General features: G+C 48.9%; 4 protein-coding genes across 4 annotated transcripts; 1 reads left to right on the top strand and 3 right to left on the bottom strand.

Moving 5' to 3' along the window:
- Positions 1-1700: 1700 nt before the first annotated feature.
- On the bottom strand, positions 1701-2720 carry BKA67DRAFT_655563 (polyketide synthase; the record flags this gene model as incomplete). Its single annotated transcript, XM_046106778.1, has 2 exons — positions 1701-1964; positions 2115-2720. The coding sequence occupies 2 exons, from the start codon at positions 2718-2720 to the stop codon at positions 1701-1703; spliced, it is 870 nt and encodes a 289-aa protein (XP_045961524.1).
- Positions 2721-5816: 3096 nt separating this feature from the next.
- On the bottom strand, positions 5817-7438 carry BKA67DRAFT_655561 (guanine nucleotide exchange factor; the record flags this gene model as incomplete). Its single annotated transcript, XM_046106777.1, has 5 exons — positions 5817-5925; positions 5974-7082; positions 7145-7221; positions 7281-7355; positions 7405-7438. 5 exons carry the CDS (start codon positions 7436-7438, stop codon positions 5817-5819), a joined length of 1404 nt encoding a protein of 467 aa, XP_045961523.1.
- Positions 7439-8198: 760 nt separating this feature from the next.
- On the bottom strand, positions 8199-8742 carry BKA67DRAFT_554844 (uncharacterized protein). The gene has a single exon (XM_046102020.1). The coding sequence runs from the start codon at positions 8693-8695 to the stop codon at positions 8495-8497; it is 201 nt and encodes a 66-aa protein (XP_045961522.1). The 5' UTR covers positions 8696-8742; the 3' UTR covers positions 8199-8494.
- Positions 8743-8914: 172 nt separating this feature from the next.
- BKA67DRAFT_554842 (Rap1-interacting factor 1 N terminal-domain-containing protein) lies at positions 8915-14958 on the top strand. Its single transcript, XM_046102019.1, has 3 exons — positions 8915-12284; positions 12339-14136; positions 14192-14958. The coding sequence occupies exons 1-3, from the start codon at positions 9228-9230 to the stop codon at positions 14725-14727; spliced, it is 5391 nt and encodes a 1796-aa protein (XP_045961521.1). The 5' UTR covers positions 8915-9227; the 3' UTR covers positions 14728-14958.
- The last annotated feature ends 130 nt before the right edge of the window (positions 14959-15088 follow it).

Genomic DNA, 15088 nt, shown 5'->3' with positions numbered 1-15088 from the left:
GATAAAGAATCGCAGCTATGACGAGAAAGGAGCGTATCTTAGTCTACCTTTAAGCCTTGGATTACACACAGATCAATAGATAAGTTCGGAAGCTTACAGGAAGCAATGCTTATGTGGATGTCCTCCGGGAGGCGGCCTGATTCGCTGACACCTTTTGGAACAATGGATCGTAGATCAAAGTGTCGCGAGAGAGGAGAGAAATGGCGAAATATCACGTTAGCCATTGATGGACACCGCTTATTTAGTACAAAATGTGTCCAACATGTTAAGATGGACCTTCCTGTAGGCTTAACTCAAAACTGCTAGACAATGTCAAGAACCTTGGGTATGGAACGAATCTAGAAGGCGTAGACGCCCAATCAAACCCCGGTCTCGCGCTTCGCCTGCATGCGAGCAGTTTGCTTAAGCAAAACGGAGAAGATCTTCCAGGGGTAAAACAACGTTGCGGCACAACCCTATTATCAGATGGGGAAGCCGACTAAATCTGGATATCAAGCCTCCGAGCCAACACGCGAACGTAACATGAACGGCGACGAATATAATCACTTTCCTACGAATCACAGGCGCGGTAGAATGAGATAAGCACATCAGCAATGCCCGGACAAAGCGGATTGAAGATTTGTCAGTCTGAGAATGTTGTGAGGAGAACACATCCTGACCGGTCAGACCAGCGAGTACATGGTAAAAAATTGGCCAAACGTAGATCTTATGCAATGGATCTGACAGCGAAAACCTGGGGAAGCCCTGTAATCCATGACGGAGGGAGGCTCCAAACCCCAGTTTTTCTGGATGACGCGACTGAGCTTGGTGATGTCGCCATTTTTAGTGTTGTAGAGATGACACAAATCCAACGCCAGCCGGATGTCGGTGAGTTCGCCGAAGACGGTAGGCGTGACTGATTTGTCAAATCGGGGAGAAAGATCAATGTGAAAAGTGACCCTACTATCTGGACCTTCGTTATCTGATCCATTCAAGATTAATCATGTGATGTGACATATGACCATGTCGTACCTGTAACAGGCCACTAAAAAGATGCCTGCCAAGTTGTAGTAGATACAAGAGTCCACAAATCCGCGTAAACTCTGGCATCTGATGGCGCAACTATGACAGCCCATCTGATCCCGTATTACAATGCCGGCTTTTCCATTCTAGATACTTACTAAAAGACTGGCTAATATACCACGACAGTGAGGTTTGACAGCGTCAATTGGAATCCGGGAGAGCTTCTGGGTTAGCCACTTGGTTGCGTAGTAATCGCTTGTAGTGCGTTCCAAGATATGTGTGTAGGAAACGCTTGTGCTAGGCTCCAGCCATATCGATGTTTGTGCTTGATCTAGCTAGACTAACCAGCTAGTTCTTAGAGGACGCTGTGCATCAGTCATCCTCGCAGCTGATGTGGTATCTATCCGCAATATCACTTAGATAAAGCATGGATTGCCGTCGTATTTGGCACTTGCCGCCACGGAGCTTTCGGAAGCACATGTTTTCTTGGCTTTGCGTTTGAGGCGTGCCCTATCTTATGCTTCGACAGATTTTATTGGTTGTCATTTCTAGGCTTGCACCACGGAAGTCGTTCACATCACACCTATTAGTACCGGAAAGCAAAGTCCGCATTTGGCTGAGATTAGCTTGTCGCGTCCACGGCGAGCCGACTCTATCTATAAGCAACGACGCCTTGTGCCAAGTCTACTACTTTGTGCCTAGCCCCGGCGACGAGTTGTAGGGCCTTTGCTCTTCGGTGTCGCACTTGACGAGCCAGAGTTTGTGGGAGCAGCTGCAACAGGAGCCTCCCTCATCTTGCCTCGTGCCTTTGCTGAAGGGGCATTCCAGTAATACACCATCTGGAGAGCGAGGACTAGGTTGAGAGCGAATCCAGCAATAAAACCATACAGGATCAGCTTGTCATCAACCTCTTGTAATGTGGTGAAAATTCGGGAGAGCGAGCCGGCCAGATAGTTGAAGACCTAATTCAATGTCAGTCTTACATTTGACCATAAACTTCGGCGAATGACTGTGTAATATATGCTCAGGGTTGACCTAGGAGGGTGATTGCCGGTAGAGGTGGAAGCCAGTAGCGTCTATGAGGAGTCCAGAGGGCCGTGGTAGTAACTTACAGTAAAAGCACTCAACTGGCCAGTACCACCCTGTTGCCAGATAGCCAAGATCTGCGGAATCTTGCTACCGACGCCTAGGACACCGGCACCAGCTTGCAGTAGACCCAACGTCTTTCTGTCCACGAGGTTCTCTGCGAAGAGACTGAACGCTGCGGCGGCGAGTGCAGCAACGAACAAGGCGGCAGTGCTCTGCTTGCCACTGTAGTTAAGCACCAAAATGGTGATGACAACGTTCTGTCCCATAATCAAGGCAGTCTCTCCATACGTCGAGAAAGGAAAGCCATTGCGAAAGTTATACGCCAGACTGATGAGGTACGAGGAGGTCTCGAGGAGGTACGACAGGAAGCTGACTCCAGACGCGGAGCGCGAGTTTAGGAGCTTGATTATCTGGGGGACCTTGACAATGGACGAGGCAGCGATAATGCCGATACCCAATCCCTTTGAGATGGCGAGCTTAACACACTCGCTGTCTGTTGGATCGAGGTCGAGGATCAGTGTCTTGTAGCAGGTCGAGCCGATGATGGAGGCGCCGAGGTCATGGATGGGCTGCGGGAGAGAGTTGGTGATGGGTTTGAGCGGCGCAATCGCCGACTTGAGAGCGTCCATTTTGAATTATTTGCCTGTAGAAGAACGGATATGACACGCTAAAAGATGGACAGGCGAAAAGTGACCAAGTAGTGTTATGTGAAGACCGAGTTCTGGGAAATGGACAGCAAAGCGTGAAGCTGGTGTCAGCTTAGGCGTGTCGCGGGAGCTGCGCAAATCCGAACTATTTGCATGCACCGACTAGGATTGCCGGATTGCCAGCTTGTCGAATCCCCGAGTTTAGGGGTTCACGCTAGTCTAATGTCTAACCTCAGAAAGCTATGACCATGTAGTCTCCTTTTTCTTCCTTTCTGAGGCCCTTCTCGAGATCTTTGTCCCGCCCTTTCCAGTCCTGTGGTTTCATTTAGTATCATCAGGTGTTGGGATGCCCTCCATTGCGAGGAATACCATGTCTCTCGGGATGTTAGAGGTTGCCAACTAAGTAGACTGGAAAAAAATTTTAGAATTTTTTTTTCTTCAAGGCTACAGGTCAAATCTCGTGGGCTTCCGTCGACATTAAATACCACACCCTCGGCAATTGTTAGATTTGGTCCAGCCTTTCAATAGAAAAGCCAGTACATGATGTGGGATCAGATGGGTCGTTGCAGTGAATGCTCGGGTTTATGCGGATTTCTGCAATCTCTGTGTCGATAGCTTCATGGCCTATGTAAGCTATGAACTTGCAATGCACAACGAACACCTCCGCAATACAAAGTCCAGTCATGCGCAGAATCCGCCCCAACAAAGCGCGTCACAATAGTAAACATCAAAGATCAGATCCCATTGCCATGACCACATTCAAACAGAGTGACGCTGTAGATTGTGCAAAGAGCTTGATGTTTTTCTTCCCTGATAGGCTAGGGATTGCGCCATCAGCCTTCCAGGAGAAGGTGCCACACATATTGTATATCCGGGCCTATGCTTGCGCCTCTCAGTTCTTCTTCGCCTTGGGTGGTTTCTTCTTGTCGAATGCATGGACCAGAGCCAAGCAACCCTTTAGATTCTCCAGGGGCTCCCAAGTGTTTTCGGTAGTGTTAAAGTTGACCCATTTCACACAGTACATCTTGTCGCCATTGTCATCAAGTCTGACGTCTACGATCTTCTCGACTGCGTAGATAAGACCCTTAGACTGCTTTCTGGGTCGCCCTCTGCTTGGCTTGGAAGGTTGAGATGCTCCCTTCTTGTTGGTTGGTAACGAGGTTGAAGCGTTGGAACCTCGACTAAGCTGTTTCTTGTTCTAAGAAAATCAGCGTTGTGTGATAATGTAAAGAAATCGGATTTTCAAGATACTTACGCTCTGGCTGGTGATAATTAAATTCGCAGACTCAGCAGCTGCCCGTCGAGGACGGCTGGGAGTTGGGACATCAGCATCTGACGCCTTGTGGAGAGCACCTTTCTGACTGGGCGACTTTAAGGCCCGAGAATCTTTCAAGGCTTTCAAGACGCCGCCAGCCATTGGCTTGGGCGGTCGACCTCGGCCTCTAGGGGCTGGTTGAGGGGCCTCTATCTCCTCTGGGTTGGAATTAACTGTTGCAGCAGGACCGCTTCGGTGCTTTTGATGGAGGGGAACCTCAGCTTCAGCCTCGGCTTCCATTGCTGGATTCTTAGCACGGCGGCTTCGCTGTTTCTTCTTGGGTGATAACTCGGCCTCACTTTCGACACTATCATCTACTGCTGAACTCTTAAAAGGACGTCCACGCTTCTTTAAAACCTCGTTGGTCTTGTTTGAAGCCTTTGTCTTCAGATTTGAGATGGGTGGGAAGCTTTCACTGAAGTTATCCTCTTCATCGCCCTCGCTCTCATCAGGCTGGTCCATACGAACAATGGTAGGTCCAGGTTTCGTAAGTGGCTTTTTAGCCCCGAACTTCTTAGGACCATTTGCAGCTACAATTGTGACATCGGTTAGAAATGTGCCAGATAAAGCACCGACAGGAAATGGCTGGCGTTCAATCGCTATACTTACGTCTACCTTTCTTCTTGGCCACAAGCACAGGCTCTTTGGCCGGCTTCTGAGATTCTTGCTTGTCTTGGGCGCTATTCACGTCTTCGTTACCGTGTTCGGTCTCGGCTTCGAAGCCAACAATGCTAAAGAGAGACAATTAGTGGTGTTTGCGCCGAGAATTAAGAAAACAAGAATACTCAGACTCGACGCGAAAGGCCTCATCTTCGTCGAACCCAACCTGTCCGATTTGCTCCGGGGCTGGGGACGGCATCTCATCGCTGGCATAAGCTGCGTTCTGGTGACCTGGCTCTGAGGATACTGCGTTGCCTGTTAGTAAGCCCCAGAAATCAAGCATGCGAAATAGATGAGGCTTCTGATCTAATAAATCTGAGAGGTGATTCGGATGGAATTATTTTTTCTCGAACAATTGCGGTAATGATGAGGATAGCTTGGTTTGTGATGAAGAAAACTTGAATGAAGTTCGTGTGCCATCAAGATCGTGACAAGAGATCCACTAGCCAAGGTCCACAAATGACATTTGATGTGTTGGAGAATCTGGTGTAGTTTGAAGTTGAAAATCAGAAAGTAGAAAAAATAAATTTTCAAGACGCGATTTCTCAGGCAGAAGTGATGGTACGGAAGGTGCGTAGTAGAACGGTTGGGGTTGTGATGGCCGAAGACAACTAGCACCTGACAAGGAAGTTAGAGGATGCCAACGACAAAAGTGAATTTGAGAGGCAATGAAATTCTCCTGGTACTGGATTGCCATGGCTGTCGAGACTACACTTGGACCCATGATTTGGCCGACGAAGTGTCATGAACAGATAACTTCCAAAACTAAATGGACATTATTAGCCGGGAGACAATTTATTACCGTTGTGCATTGATAGTTGTTGGTTATATGCTTCTTCAACAGTCCAGTCTTCTTCAGGTTGCAGTTGGTTGCCAGATTACTGGACTACAAGGCTAAGTAAAATTTCTCACTAGACAACATAAAAGGACATAATCGCGTTGTAATAGTTTTTGTACACGAGTTTACCATGTTGAAAGGACTTATTATTGTTCTAGAGAACCAGCATTGTACTTGTGTCTATATAACCATGTACGGGTATAAGCATGAGCCAGTAGTCTGTGCATTTTGGTGGTCTTCGATTAAAGCTTGTCCGTTGTCTTAACTAGTCGTCGTCCTCTTCTTCGTAATCATCGGGTAGCTCCTCGAACCGTCCTGATTGCTGGGCTACCCGCACCGGATTCTCTGCAGAAATTACGCCATTGGCTCTCAACCTGCCACAGGATTAGCTATGTCGTCAATGTACCTCAACATATACTCACCTCTCGAACAAGACAAATAGCCGCTCTGCCTCTCTTTCTTTCTCATCCTCGGTCATTTCAGGGATATTTGGGTGTATTTCCGCGTCCAGGAATTGGCCAGTGATAGGATTTACCGGACGAGACTCGACATCGGCATCAGCAAAGCCCTCTTGCGCATTCTGCGGCACGGGAAGTCCTCTACTGAAGAGAAACCCGGCAGCGAAGCCATACCCAACGTTTTGGACAAACTTGGACGAATCTTTGTCGGACATGTCGAAGAGGAGATCGGAAATGGCCTCGCGTAGTTGCGGCGTGACAGGGTTCGTAGAGTTTCGAAGCAGCCATGACGCTATTGTAGGGCTTCGACCCAATACTTCCTTGCGATCATCTTCTGTTGGCAGCAGAGAGGCTCGCAGTGATGTTTTAACATCCTCTGGAGCATACTCATGAAGTCCTCGTATGACACCAATCAGAGCAGTAACTGTATTCTCGAGTTCCTCGTTGTTGTATACTTTGCTTGATGCCTTGAGTAGGCCGATCAAGCGGTCTGATAGCTGTGTCGCTTCAGCCGGAGGATAAAGTGATGCCTGAACTTCCTTTGCCCCAATATCGAGGTTCAACAAGGCGTTGACCAGAGAAACCACGGGCGCATCAAGTGGTTTACTCGTCGGATAAGATCCTTGACAGATAAGTGTAATGATGTGAGGAACAGCCGCAGTAAATTCTGATGTCCGATCCTTGCAGTAGTGGGATATGTTAAATAGTAGCTTAAGCGTTTCGATTAAAGCCATCCCTTCCATGGGGTCGATTGACGGTGCTCCAATCGTGACGCGTTTGGCATGCCGTTCCAGGTTCTTGATGATGGCCTCGCCGATGTGATGCTTGTCAATCAAGTCATGTAAGTCTACTTTGGCATATGTGGTCAAAAAAATAATTCTCGAGATAAGGAATTCATCGTCTCGGTTGTCATTCTTTAATTTGTTGCAAGCTTTCGATTCGTAGTTGAGATCAGCAAAGATCTGGCGGGTATCCGCGTTGAGTAACAATGCATTGCAGAGACAACGGAGAGCGTTCCTGGACGTTGTACTTGAAGGGCTGTTGAACGCATGCCTCGACAAAGTCTCAATTCCCTATATTGGGTCAGGGGTTGCCGTCCTATTGCCATGATGGTAGATCTTGGTTTCAGACCTACATGTTTCGTGAAAATAGGATCTGCATTTCTGGGGTCCCTTCCGTATACCTTGAGCTCTTCTAGTGCAGCGTCACGCTCTGGGTTTAATGTCAACGATCTGAGACTTTGCAGAAGAACATACAACCATCAGGCTTACGATGCGGCAGAAGACTGATTGTCTCCAGATCTTTACTCAATCTGTCCAGAAGGTCGGTCACTGCAGCCAATTTTGCTTGGGTTGATTTAGCAAATAATCAAGGTTAAGCAGGAGGCGAGATTACCTGGTCCTGTCAAGGTGCCCATAGTTTGAGCCATCTCGACATGCGTACAGGTTGGCTTTTCGAGGAGACTAATCTGGCTGCTGTATGAGGTAGAATTCGACGAGAACAGTCTTTTGAGGCCTCGAGGTCTTCCGTGGCGAGGCTGCTTTAACATTGTAAGATATAGCCACGAACAGGTGAAGTAGATGGCCTTTGAGCAACATGAAGTTTGCAAGTTAAAGATAAGGAGGGAATACACGATGGAACATGATGATATGTGTGTTTAACCCCACAACGGTCTGAAGAATGGTTATGGCATGTAGGGATTGAAACCAGAAACAGCCTTTTTCATACTTGAGCCGAGGTCATAACCGAGCACGATAATTGTTCAAGCCATCATGGCCAAAATGGCAGGAGGGGGCTGAAATGGCAACAACGGTAGAGACATCAGAACCGTGGAACGTACTCTAATGGAAAGGAAAAAGAGAATTCGTGCTTGGCCAAGGTCTGACCTCAGCAAGAGGGCATTTGCGAAGTCGCGGTGATGGATTGGAAGCTGTGTAACCGGTAAATACAGCAGCCAACATGTAAGGTGATGACAATTTATGACTGCATTGATATGCGGTGAACTTACACGTCTCTCTGTTCAAGGGTCCTCAAATCGGGACGTTTGATACAAATGCGGATGACCAAATAAGGTAAGGTCGCATGCAAGTGCAGCGCGGTCTCAAAGCAAAGGGAGTGAGCAACACGAAGGAATCGGGTAGTTCCTCAAAGCTGGAAATGTTATTTATCGTACATGCCGGTACGGATCCGTACAGTGGGCAATGGACCCCCTCCTTATTCATGCCACAGCGGCTGGCAAGCCTTTTATTTAACCTGAACTAGCTGTGCTCCACTCCGCATTGTGGCTCTTGACCTTGAGCGGAGCAGGGCAACGTCTTACTGTATATTTTAGTTGATTTCGCTTCGCATCTTCACAATGGCTCATATTTTACTCCCTCCGTCTTGTATACATACTGGAGTACAAACCCATGATTACCAAACAGGCTGATTGATTGCCAGTGTATGTGGGCATTTACGGATATAAAATGGAGGGATGTCAAGAGTTTTATATATTAATCCGTGAGCAGACGGAATTATCGAGTAGAAAACCTGCGGCATAGGTAGGATTGACTGGTAGACTAGCCACGATTGCCATATCAAGTGGATATCTATGAGAAGAAATAGTGCGACCGGGAACCCTCCCGTTCTTACGCGAGTGACTTTCTCTTGAGTATGAATTCCTGAGTTGCCTGAGAAATGTTAGCATGGAATCTGGCGCTGAGCGCTGCGCGTTGTTGTTCTTGTCCTTGTTCTTGTTCTCACAGCGCGCTTCAAATACGACAGGACCTGACTCCAAATGGGATCGGCCTTAATTTTGAGGAGGTCGACGCTTAGTAACGCGCCAAGTCGGAGTAGAGCTCCACCCAAGCTGGAGGTTGGGCGTGGAAAAATCAATTAAACAAGGGTCTTTCGTTCTAAAACGCGCCCGCGTCCCAAGAAAGCCCATCCCGAACGCGTTCCCCAAGCGAAGCGAAATGGGGACCTGGGACATTTTAATTCGAGAGGTCCCTCAACCCGCCCTGAACTACGTGACATACTCTGCCCGTGCTAATAATCCAACGACCTCGACACTCATTCACCCATCATTGCCTTGTTGTGTGTAGCATTGCGTTTGTTTAGTTTGTTGCTCTCTTGATTTTTCAGCGCATACACACTGTTTTCCACCACATGAACAGTAATCTCTAATCACCATCCTCAAGCGGTGGGCTTGCAAGTGGTGGAGCGACTAACTTGCAGTCATGGTATCGGAAGCAGTTGTCACCAGCGGTTTGGAAACGTTACCTCCTCGACCACCGACGCCCCCGCGAGAGAAGTCACTCGAAGTGGAAAAGCAGAACCAACTGTTGAGCCGCCCATCCCTCGATCCTCGACGAAGTCTACACACACCTCCTGACTACTCGCCGTATTCATCAGACCTGTCCAACCCAACTTCACGCAGGACACGCAAGAAGGTTGGCTTCTCAAGCCAGGCCGAATACCGTGACGCCCCTACATACCTCAAGGGTGCACGAAAACAGCCAACGCCTGCTTCTGTTCCTGCTGCTGCATCCTCAACGGCAAATCTTCCTCGGCCGCTAAAGTCCATTCTCAAACCTTCGCCTCCTGCAGTCCTCAACCCACTCGACCCGTCTGCGGGAACCGACGAAGCGACCCGACATGCGAATATTGTTACAATGTTGGAGTCGACTACAAAGCAGCTTGCTGGCACCGACAGAGCATCCAAATTGGATGCTTACTCGGTACTTGTGCGCGCCCTCAAGGCCTCCAACAACCTGCCAGACAGGATTGCTTTGCAAGCCAAAATGAGTTTGTTCACTCAGTTCATACAACGAGACGTCACAAGCGTCTCTGATGAGACGGGAGAACTCGACTCATCCCTTAGCAATCATGCATCGGCACTGCTCATTACCTTTCTCAACTTCCCGGCTATTGCGTCGTCCATTTCCAATGAGTTTGGCGTTTTCATCATGGATCACTGCATCCGGTCCTTCGAAAACGCTGCAGTACCGAAAGACGTTGTGAGGCATCTTATGCAGATTGTCGCCTCGCAGGATTTCCCTGCAAAAGTAATGTCCGCAGATCGAGTGGGCCGTTTGGTGTCATCTCTTCATCGCATCGAGGAACACCTCAAGGGCAAAAGCATTATTATGTCTCGCATTCTTATATACCGCAAGTTGATCAAGCAATCCAAACCCCATATGATCACGCATGCAGACTGGCTACTCGATCTTTTCACGGACATGCTGAGCAGCATGAAAGAGATCCGCGCTACCGCAATTGCCCTCGGACTCGAGGCAAGTTTCACCATTGCCAAGGACAAGCATTTGTCGAAGCGGGTCATGGAGATCTTAGAGCTTACGGTTGACGATACCAAATACATTCAGTACTATGTCGGAAGGTTGAAGGCCATGTCAAAGTCCAAGGACGTAAACGATTCTTCGGTAGTCCCCCAGATTTGGAGTGTCATTCTCCTTCTCCTGAGGTGTCCGGTAACCAAGTGGGACTTTTTCGGTCCCTGGCTCGAAGTTATACAGGTGTGTTTTAACAAGGTCGACTTGCAAACCAAGTCCGAAGCCTTCTACGCCTGGAACCGTCTTGTATATTGCATTCAGCTTCACGACCCCTCGTTTTCGAAAGTAATCGCCACAATTCGTCAGCCATATGAAAGCCAGTTGAAGCGGAAGAAACTTAGCGATGAACTTCGGAGGGTCGTTCTTGGTAGTCTTTGCAATCTCTACTACTACACCTTCAAGCCCAACACCAGTGAAGATCAAATCAGCAACTTTTGGGATTCATGCATTCCACAATTAATTAACCCCATGGTGAGCCCCGAGCTGCTGTCCAAGACCCCGGACGCAACTCCATCTCTTTGGCAGAATCAGATCCCTCAGGCTACCCAAGTTCTAACGGCACTATTCAACTCGACGACGCCACGAATCTGGAAAGAAGACCGTATCGCAGATTCGCCTTTGGTAAAGGCAGATGAATTGCCTGCTCTGGATCCAAAATGGGTAAGACGGAATGCATCAAAGGTTTTCTCAGTTGTAGGGCCTCTTCTGACGAAGACATACCTGGATCTGGCCGACGAGGGGTCTGCTACCGCTAAGCTCTGGAAGACCCTCGTGGGCAGTGTTGCAGTTGCTGCCAGCAAGGAAGTCAAGGTGTCTACCGATACAGCCGTCTTCATGGCTCACACTCTTACTTTCCTCTTTCGCTTATGGTCACAAGGCTTGGCTCGCGAAAAAGAGGGTGAGGAGACCTCGCAAAGATTTTATAAAGCCACACACGCATTCATCTCGACACTTGTTAGTTCTTTGGGCCCATTACCGTTCACTGAGAAGCAGCTCTCCATGGGTACACAAAACACTTTCGTCCCAGTAGCGACGCCTTCGCATCGTCCCGGAAAGAATCAAGGAGTTACCCGAACACCGTTGCATCATCTTTTCTCAATACTCTCATCCCTGCCACCCAATACGAAAGACGACGATGACCTTGCAAACCTTGTTCAGAGCATGCTAGCACCATTTTTGGTCTCAAGGTCTCACAAAGCCAAGATCGATCTTGCTTACGAATTGATGCATTCACTCCCGATGGATACCATCTCACCTTCTGGCCCGTGGGTGGCCATCTCCAATATTTTATCCGAGTCCCTACAGAGTAGCCAGACCAGCTTCTCATCGAGTAGTTCCACTAGCCAACCTCCGATCGGCCATGGATATCGTGAGATTATCAACCATCTGGAAAAGGGGGCGAGGTCAACACCCGGCCTTCCTTGGACTAAATGGCAATCCTTATTCCAAATTCTTGTGACGCGAGCTAGTAATGAAACTGGAGAGGCTGGCTGTGCCTTAGCAGTTATTGAACCCCTGTCTAAGAGTGTTTTAGACATCTTGGCTAACAGCCTCGAGTCGAGCAACACGATGAACCTGTTTAGATTTGGCACCTACATTATCTCTGTCGCCAAGCAACCTCGGGATCGTCAAGCTGTTGAGGCTGCTCGCCGCCGGCTATGGGGCACGTCCATTTCTGGCCCACGATCTGCCTCCTTTGATATATATGACAATCTGTACAAGCTAATCAACCACCTTCTCACAGTTTCGTATCAGCGCTACAGCGAATTCGAAACTGAAGGTATTGTGGTGCCTCTGCTAACGGAGGTTGCTGGATTCTTATCAAGATGTAATCAACTCCTCGTGCTTAAAACTTTGGTCAGCTTGCAAGACAGCATTGGATTCTGGATTCAGGACAAAGAGGCACGATACAACAACCACCAGTCTGCTCATGTATCTGAAGCTGTAAGTCTACTAGTACAGACTTTCTATTGTGTCACAATTGCTAATTCATCTTAGGTCAAGCTTCTTTGGACCCGTATCTGCAATATCTTTATAGAGGCAGATAACTTGGAGCAGGTTCAACTTGACACTATCGAGCCGCTGTTGTGCTCAGCCTTCGAAAGCAGGCACAGACAAATTGTTAGCACTGTCACTGTTATGTGGAATCGCGCCTTTGAGCAAGCTGACGAGGTTCAATACCCTGAGCGGTTGAAGGCTGTGCTTCTCTCACTACACCCTTATGTCGATATTGTGTTACCTGGATTCGATTTTGCAAACGTTAAGGTTACTGGGCAGGAACCTGTGTTCATCAACTCGCAGGATGACCTTGAAGCAGCCGCCCCGGCAATCAAGACGGTCTCGAAGGCTAGTCCTCCAGCGGACAGAAGATCCTCATCTAGACGCTCACGATCGAATACTCCGCGGAATGTCAAGCCGTCTGTCCCCACTTCCAGCCAGCAGAAACTAGAGTTGACGCCACGAGTTTCCCGGCTCAAGTCTGCTAGACGCAGCGCAACACCACGACTCAAGCATAATGACTCGCAGATTCAATTCGCCGCAATTGCATCATCTTCCCCACTTCACACCTCTGATGAATCTCAAATTCTGACCGAAAGACAAAGGGAAGTCAGGGAGAAACAGCATGACAATGCTGCCCTTTTCTCTGAGTTGCGCTCGAGTGTGAAAAAAGGCAGCACAGAACTGCATAGCTCTAAAAAGGCGAGCAGCCCAGATATCTCTTTGCCAGAGAAAGCTGTTACTCCCAAATCCCACCGGAGCTTTGAGGACTATGTGTCGTCAACACCTACACCTCGGCGGGGCCAGGCTGTACTTGTGGATGACAATGATCACGAGATGACAGATGATATACCGTCGTCACCCCCGGACCCCCGTCGCTATCCGCTTGTACCTGAGATCAACAAGCCGCTGTCCAGCAGTAGTAGTGTTTTGGATGAATGGCAGTTCACGTCCTCGCCCATTTCGGGGTCGCCACTACATAATCGCTCATCCACCTCAAACGAAGCAGACGTCGGGAGCCTGCATCAAGTTCGAGATCTTCCAGACCGTGACGCCGCTACCAATGGGATCAACGAAGAGTCTCGACGAAGACTTATTGGTGATGAAAACGAACAAGGTGGAATTGAGGACGAAGCAGATGGTGTTCTGATGGGTAAGGAGGACAGCAATGATGTACTGCCACCTGTTGCTCTGAGATCTACAACGCCCCCGAAGGCTCTCAAGTTAAAGCCACAGGAGACTCCGAAGTCGGACAACGAGGTATTCGTTGACGCTTTGACGAGTCCTAATCCACGCACACCTCGGGATCGGCGGGCACTTGCTAGAGCTTCTCAGCTTGCGTCCACACAGCTTTCACAAGCATCTCAGCCCAAGGACCGCTCCTTTGACGCCAGTGATGTTGATGAGCGAAGTCTCTTGCGTCTTGTTGTCGAGCTTGACTCGCAAAAGTGCGATCCCCGCCCGTCGGACGCAACCAGGGTAGATGCCGAGCTAGACGAACACGATCGGTCGTCACAGGACCGGGGTGGTTCGCCTTCACTGGACTGCATTGCTGTGAACATGAAATCTAACAAGTCGAACCGGAAAACCAAGAAGTCCAAATCCGGCGAGCCGTTGCCAATTATGCCCCCGACGCCTGTTGAGGCCGATTTGCCACAAGAAACGGACCAGATACCCAAGAAGAAAAGAAAGCGAGGCGGAGGAAAAACTCAGGAATCCGGTAATAAGAAGCGCAGGCACAGTCGAGAGCTCGAAATAGATATCGAACCTGGTAGCCAGCTTCTTCCGATCAATGACAGTAAGCCCTCCGTATCCGATGTAATGGTCGAGACAACATCTGACATTCAGCCTAGTCGCATCATTGGAACTCTCCGAACGTATTGGCGGAGAACGGCCGACAAGCTTCTTGCAAGAATCTTCAGACCAGAGTCGGTATCTTGATGGGTCGAGCCCGATCTCTGATACTCTTGACTCCGCAGACAATTCAATGGACGAGCTCGAAGCTGTGAACATGCAGATTGTGCAAGAAGCCTCACAAAACACGCAAGACGAAATGTCCATCGTGGAGCCCCTGGCGGCTCCAGTCAGGACAGACGACTCGCAGCGTATGGCCCCGGGGGCTGATATAACTATGGAGGAAGTGCATGCAATGGATAGCGCAAGAGCTGGCCAAGAGAGCTCACCAGGCGTTCACATTGCGGAAGGGGAGGCAACAGTTGCTTCCCAACCCGAAAGCATAACGAGGCAAAAAATCATGGATAGCTTGAGAGGCAGCCTAGCCTTGCTGCGCACATCAGCGCTGTCACGAGATGACGTCAATGAAGTGGAGGACATGTTTATGGATTTGAAGAGGGAGCTCTATAACGCGGAGTTCCGTGGTCGGAAATAGACCTATACTGGACAAGGCAATGCTTTTTATTGTTCATGTGGAAAAGGCATGTTGTTAAACTACGAGGGGGAATTGTATATGTGTGTACCAGAACGGATATTGCATTGGCGCGGAGTTATGGTGGCATTGCTCAGGATATCATGACTTGGTCTGCGGAATAGAACGCCTCTGAAGGCAATGGCTTTACTTTTACAAGCACTGCGAAATGAACTCTCTAGGTTGCATCGCATCGGCTTATTCTTGCCTCCTGCCCGAACTTGGTGACCATGTAGAAACATGTCGCGCCACCAGTGGATCCAAATACAGTCTTCTCGACTAACCTTGGACAGGGTTTCGTGATGAAAGACCGCATTCAAGTAGC

The sequence above is a fragment of the Truncatella angustata genome, assembly GCF_020726525.1.
Source record: "Truncatella angustata strain MPI-SDFR-AT-0073 chromosome Unknown BKA67scaffold_2, whole genome shotgun sequence".
Classification (NCBI taxonomy): domain Eukaryota; kingdom Fungi; phylum Ascomycota; class Sordariomycetes; order Amphisphaeriales; family Sporocadaceae; genus Truncatella; species Truncatella angustata.
Note: the sequence above shows the minus strand (reverse complement) of the source record. Positions and strands in the feature narration are given on the sequence as shown.

Bases quoted from the DNA above. Each gene is read 5' to 3' on its own strand.
- BKA67DRAFT_554844 (XM_046102020.1), bottom strand. From the start codon at position 8,695: ATGCTAACATTTCTCAGGCAACTCAGGAATTCATACTCAAGAGAAAGT.
- BKA67DRAFT_554842 (XM_046102019.1), top strand. From the start codon at position 9,228: ATGGTATCGGAAGCAGTTGTCACCAGCGGTTTGGAAACGTTACCTCCT. The intron at 12,285-12,338 runs GTAAGTCTACTA...AATTCATCTTAG, and splicing joins CTGCTCATGTATCTGAAGCT to GTCAAGCTTCTTTGGACCCG. The intron at 14,137-14,191 runs GTAAGCCCTCCG...CATTCAGCCTAG, and splicing joins GCTTCTTCCGATCAATGACA to TCGCATCATTGGAACTCTCC.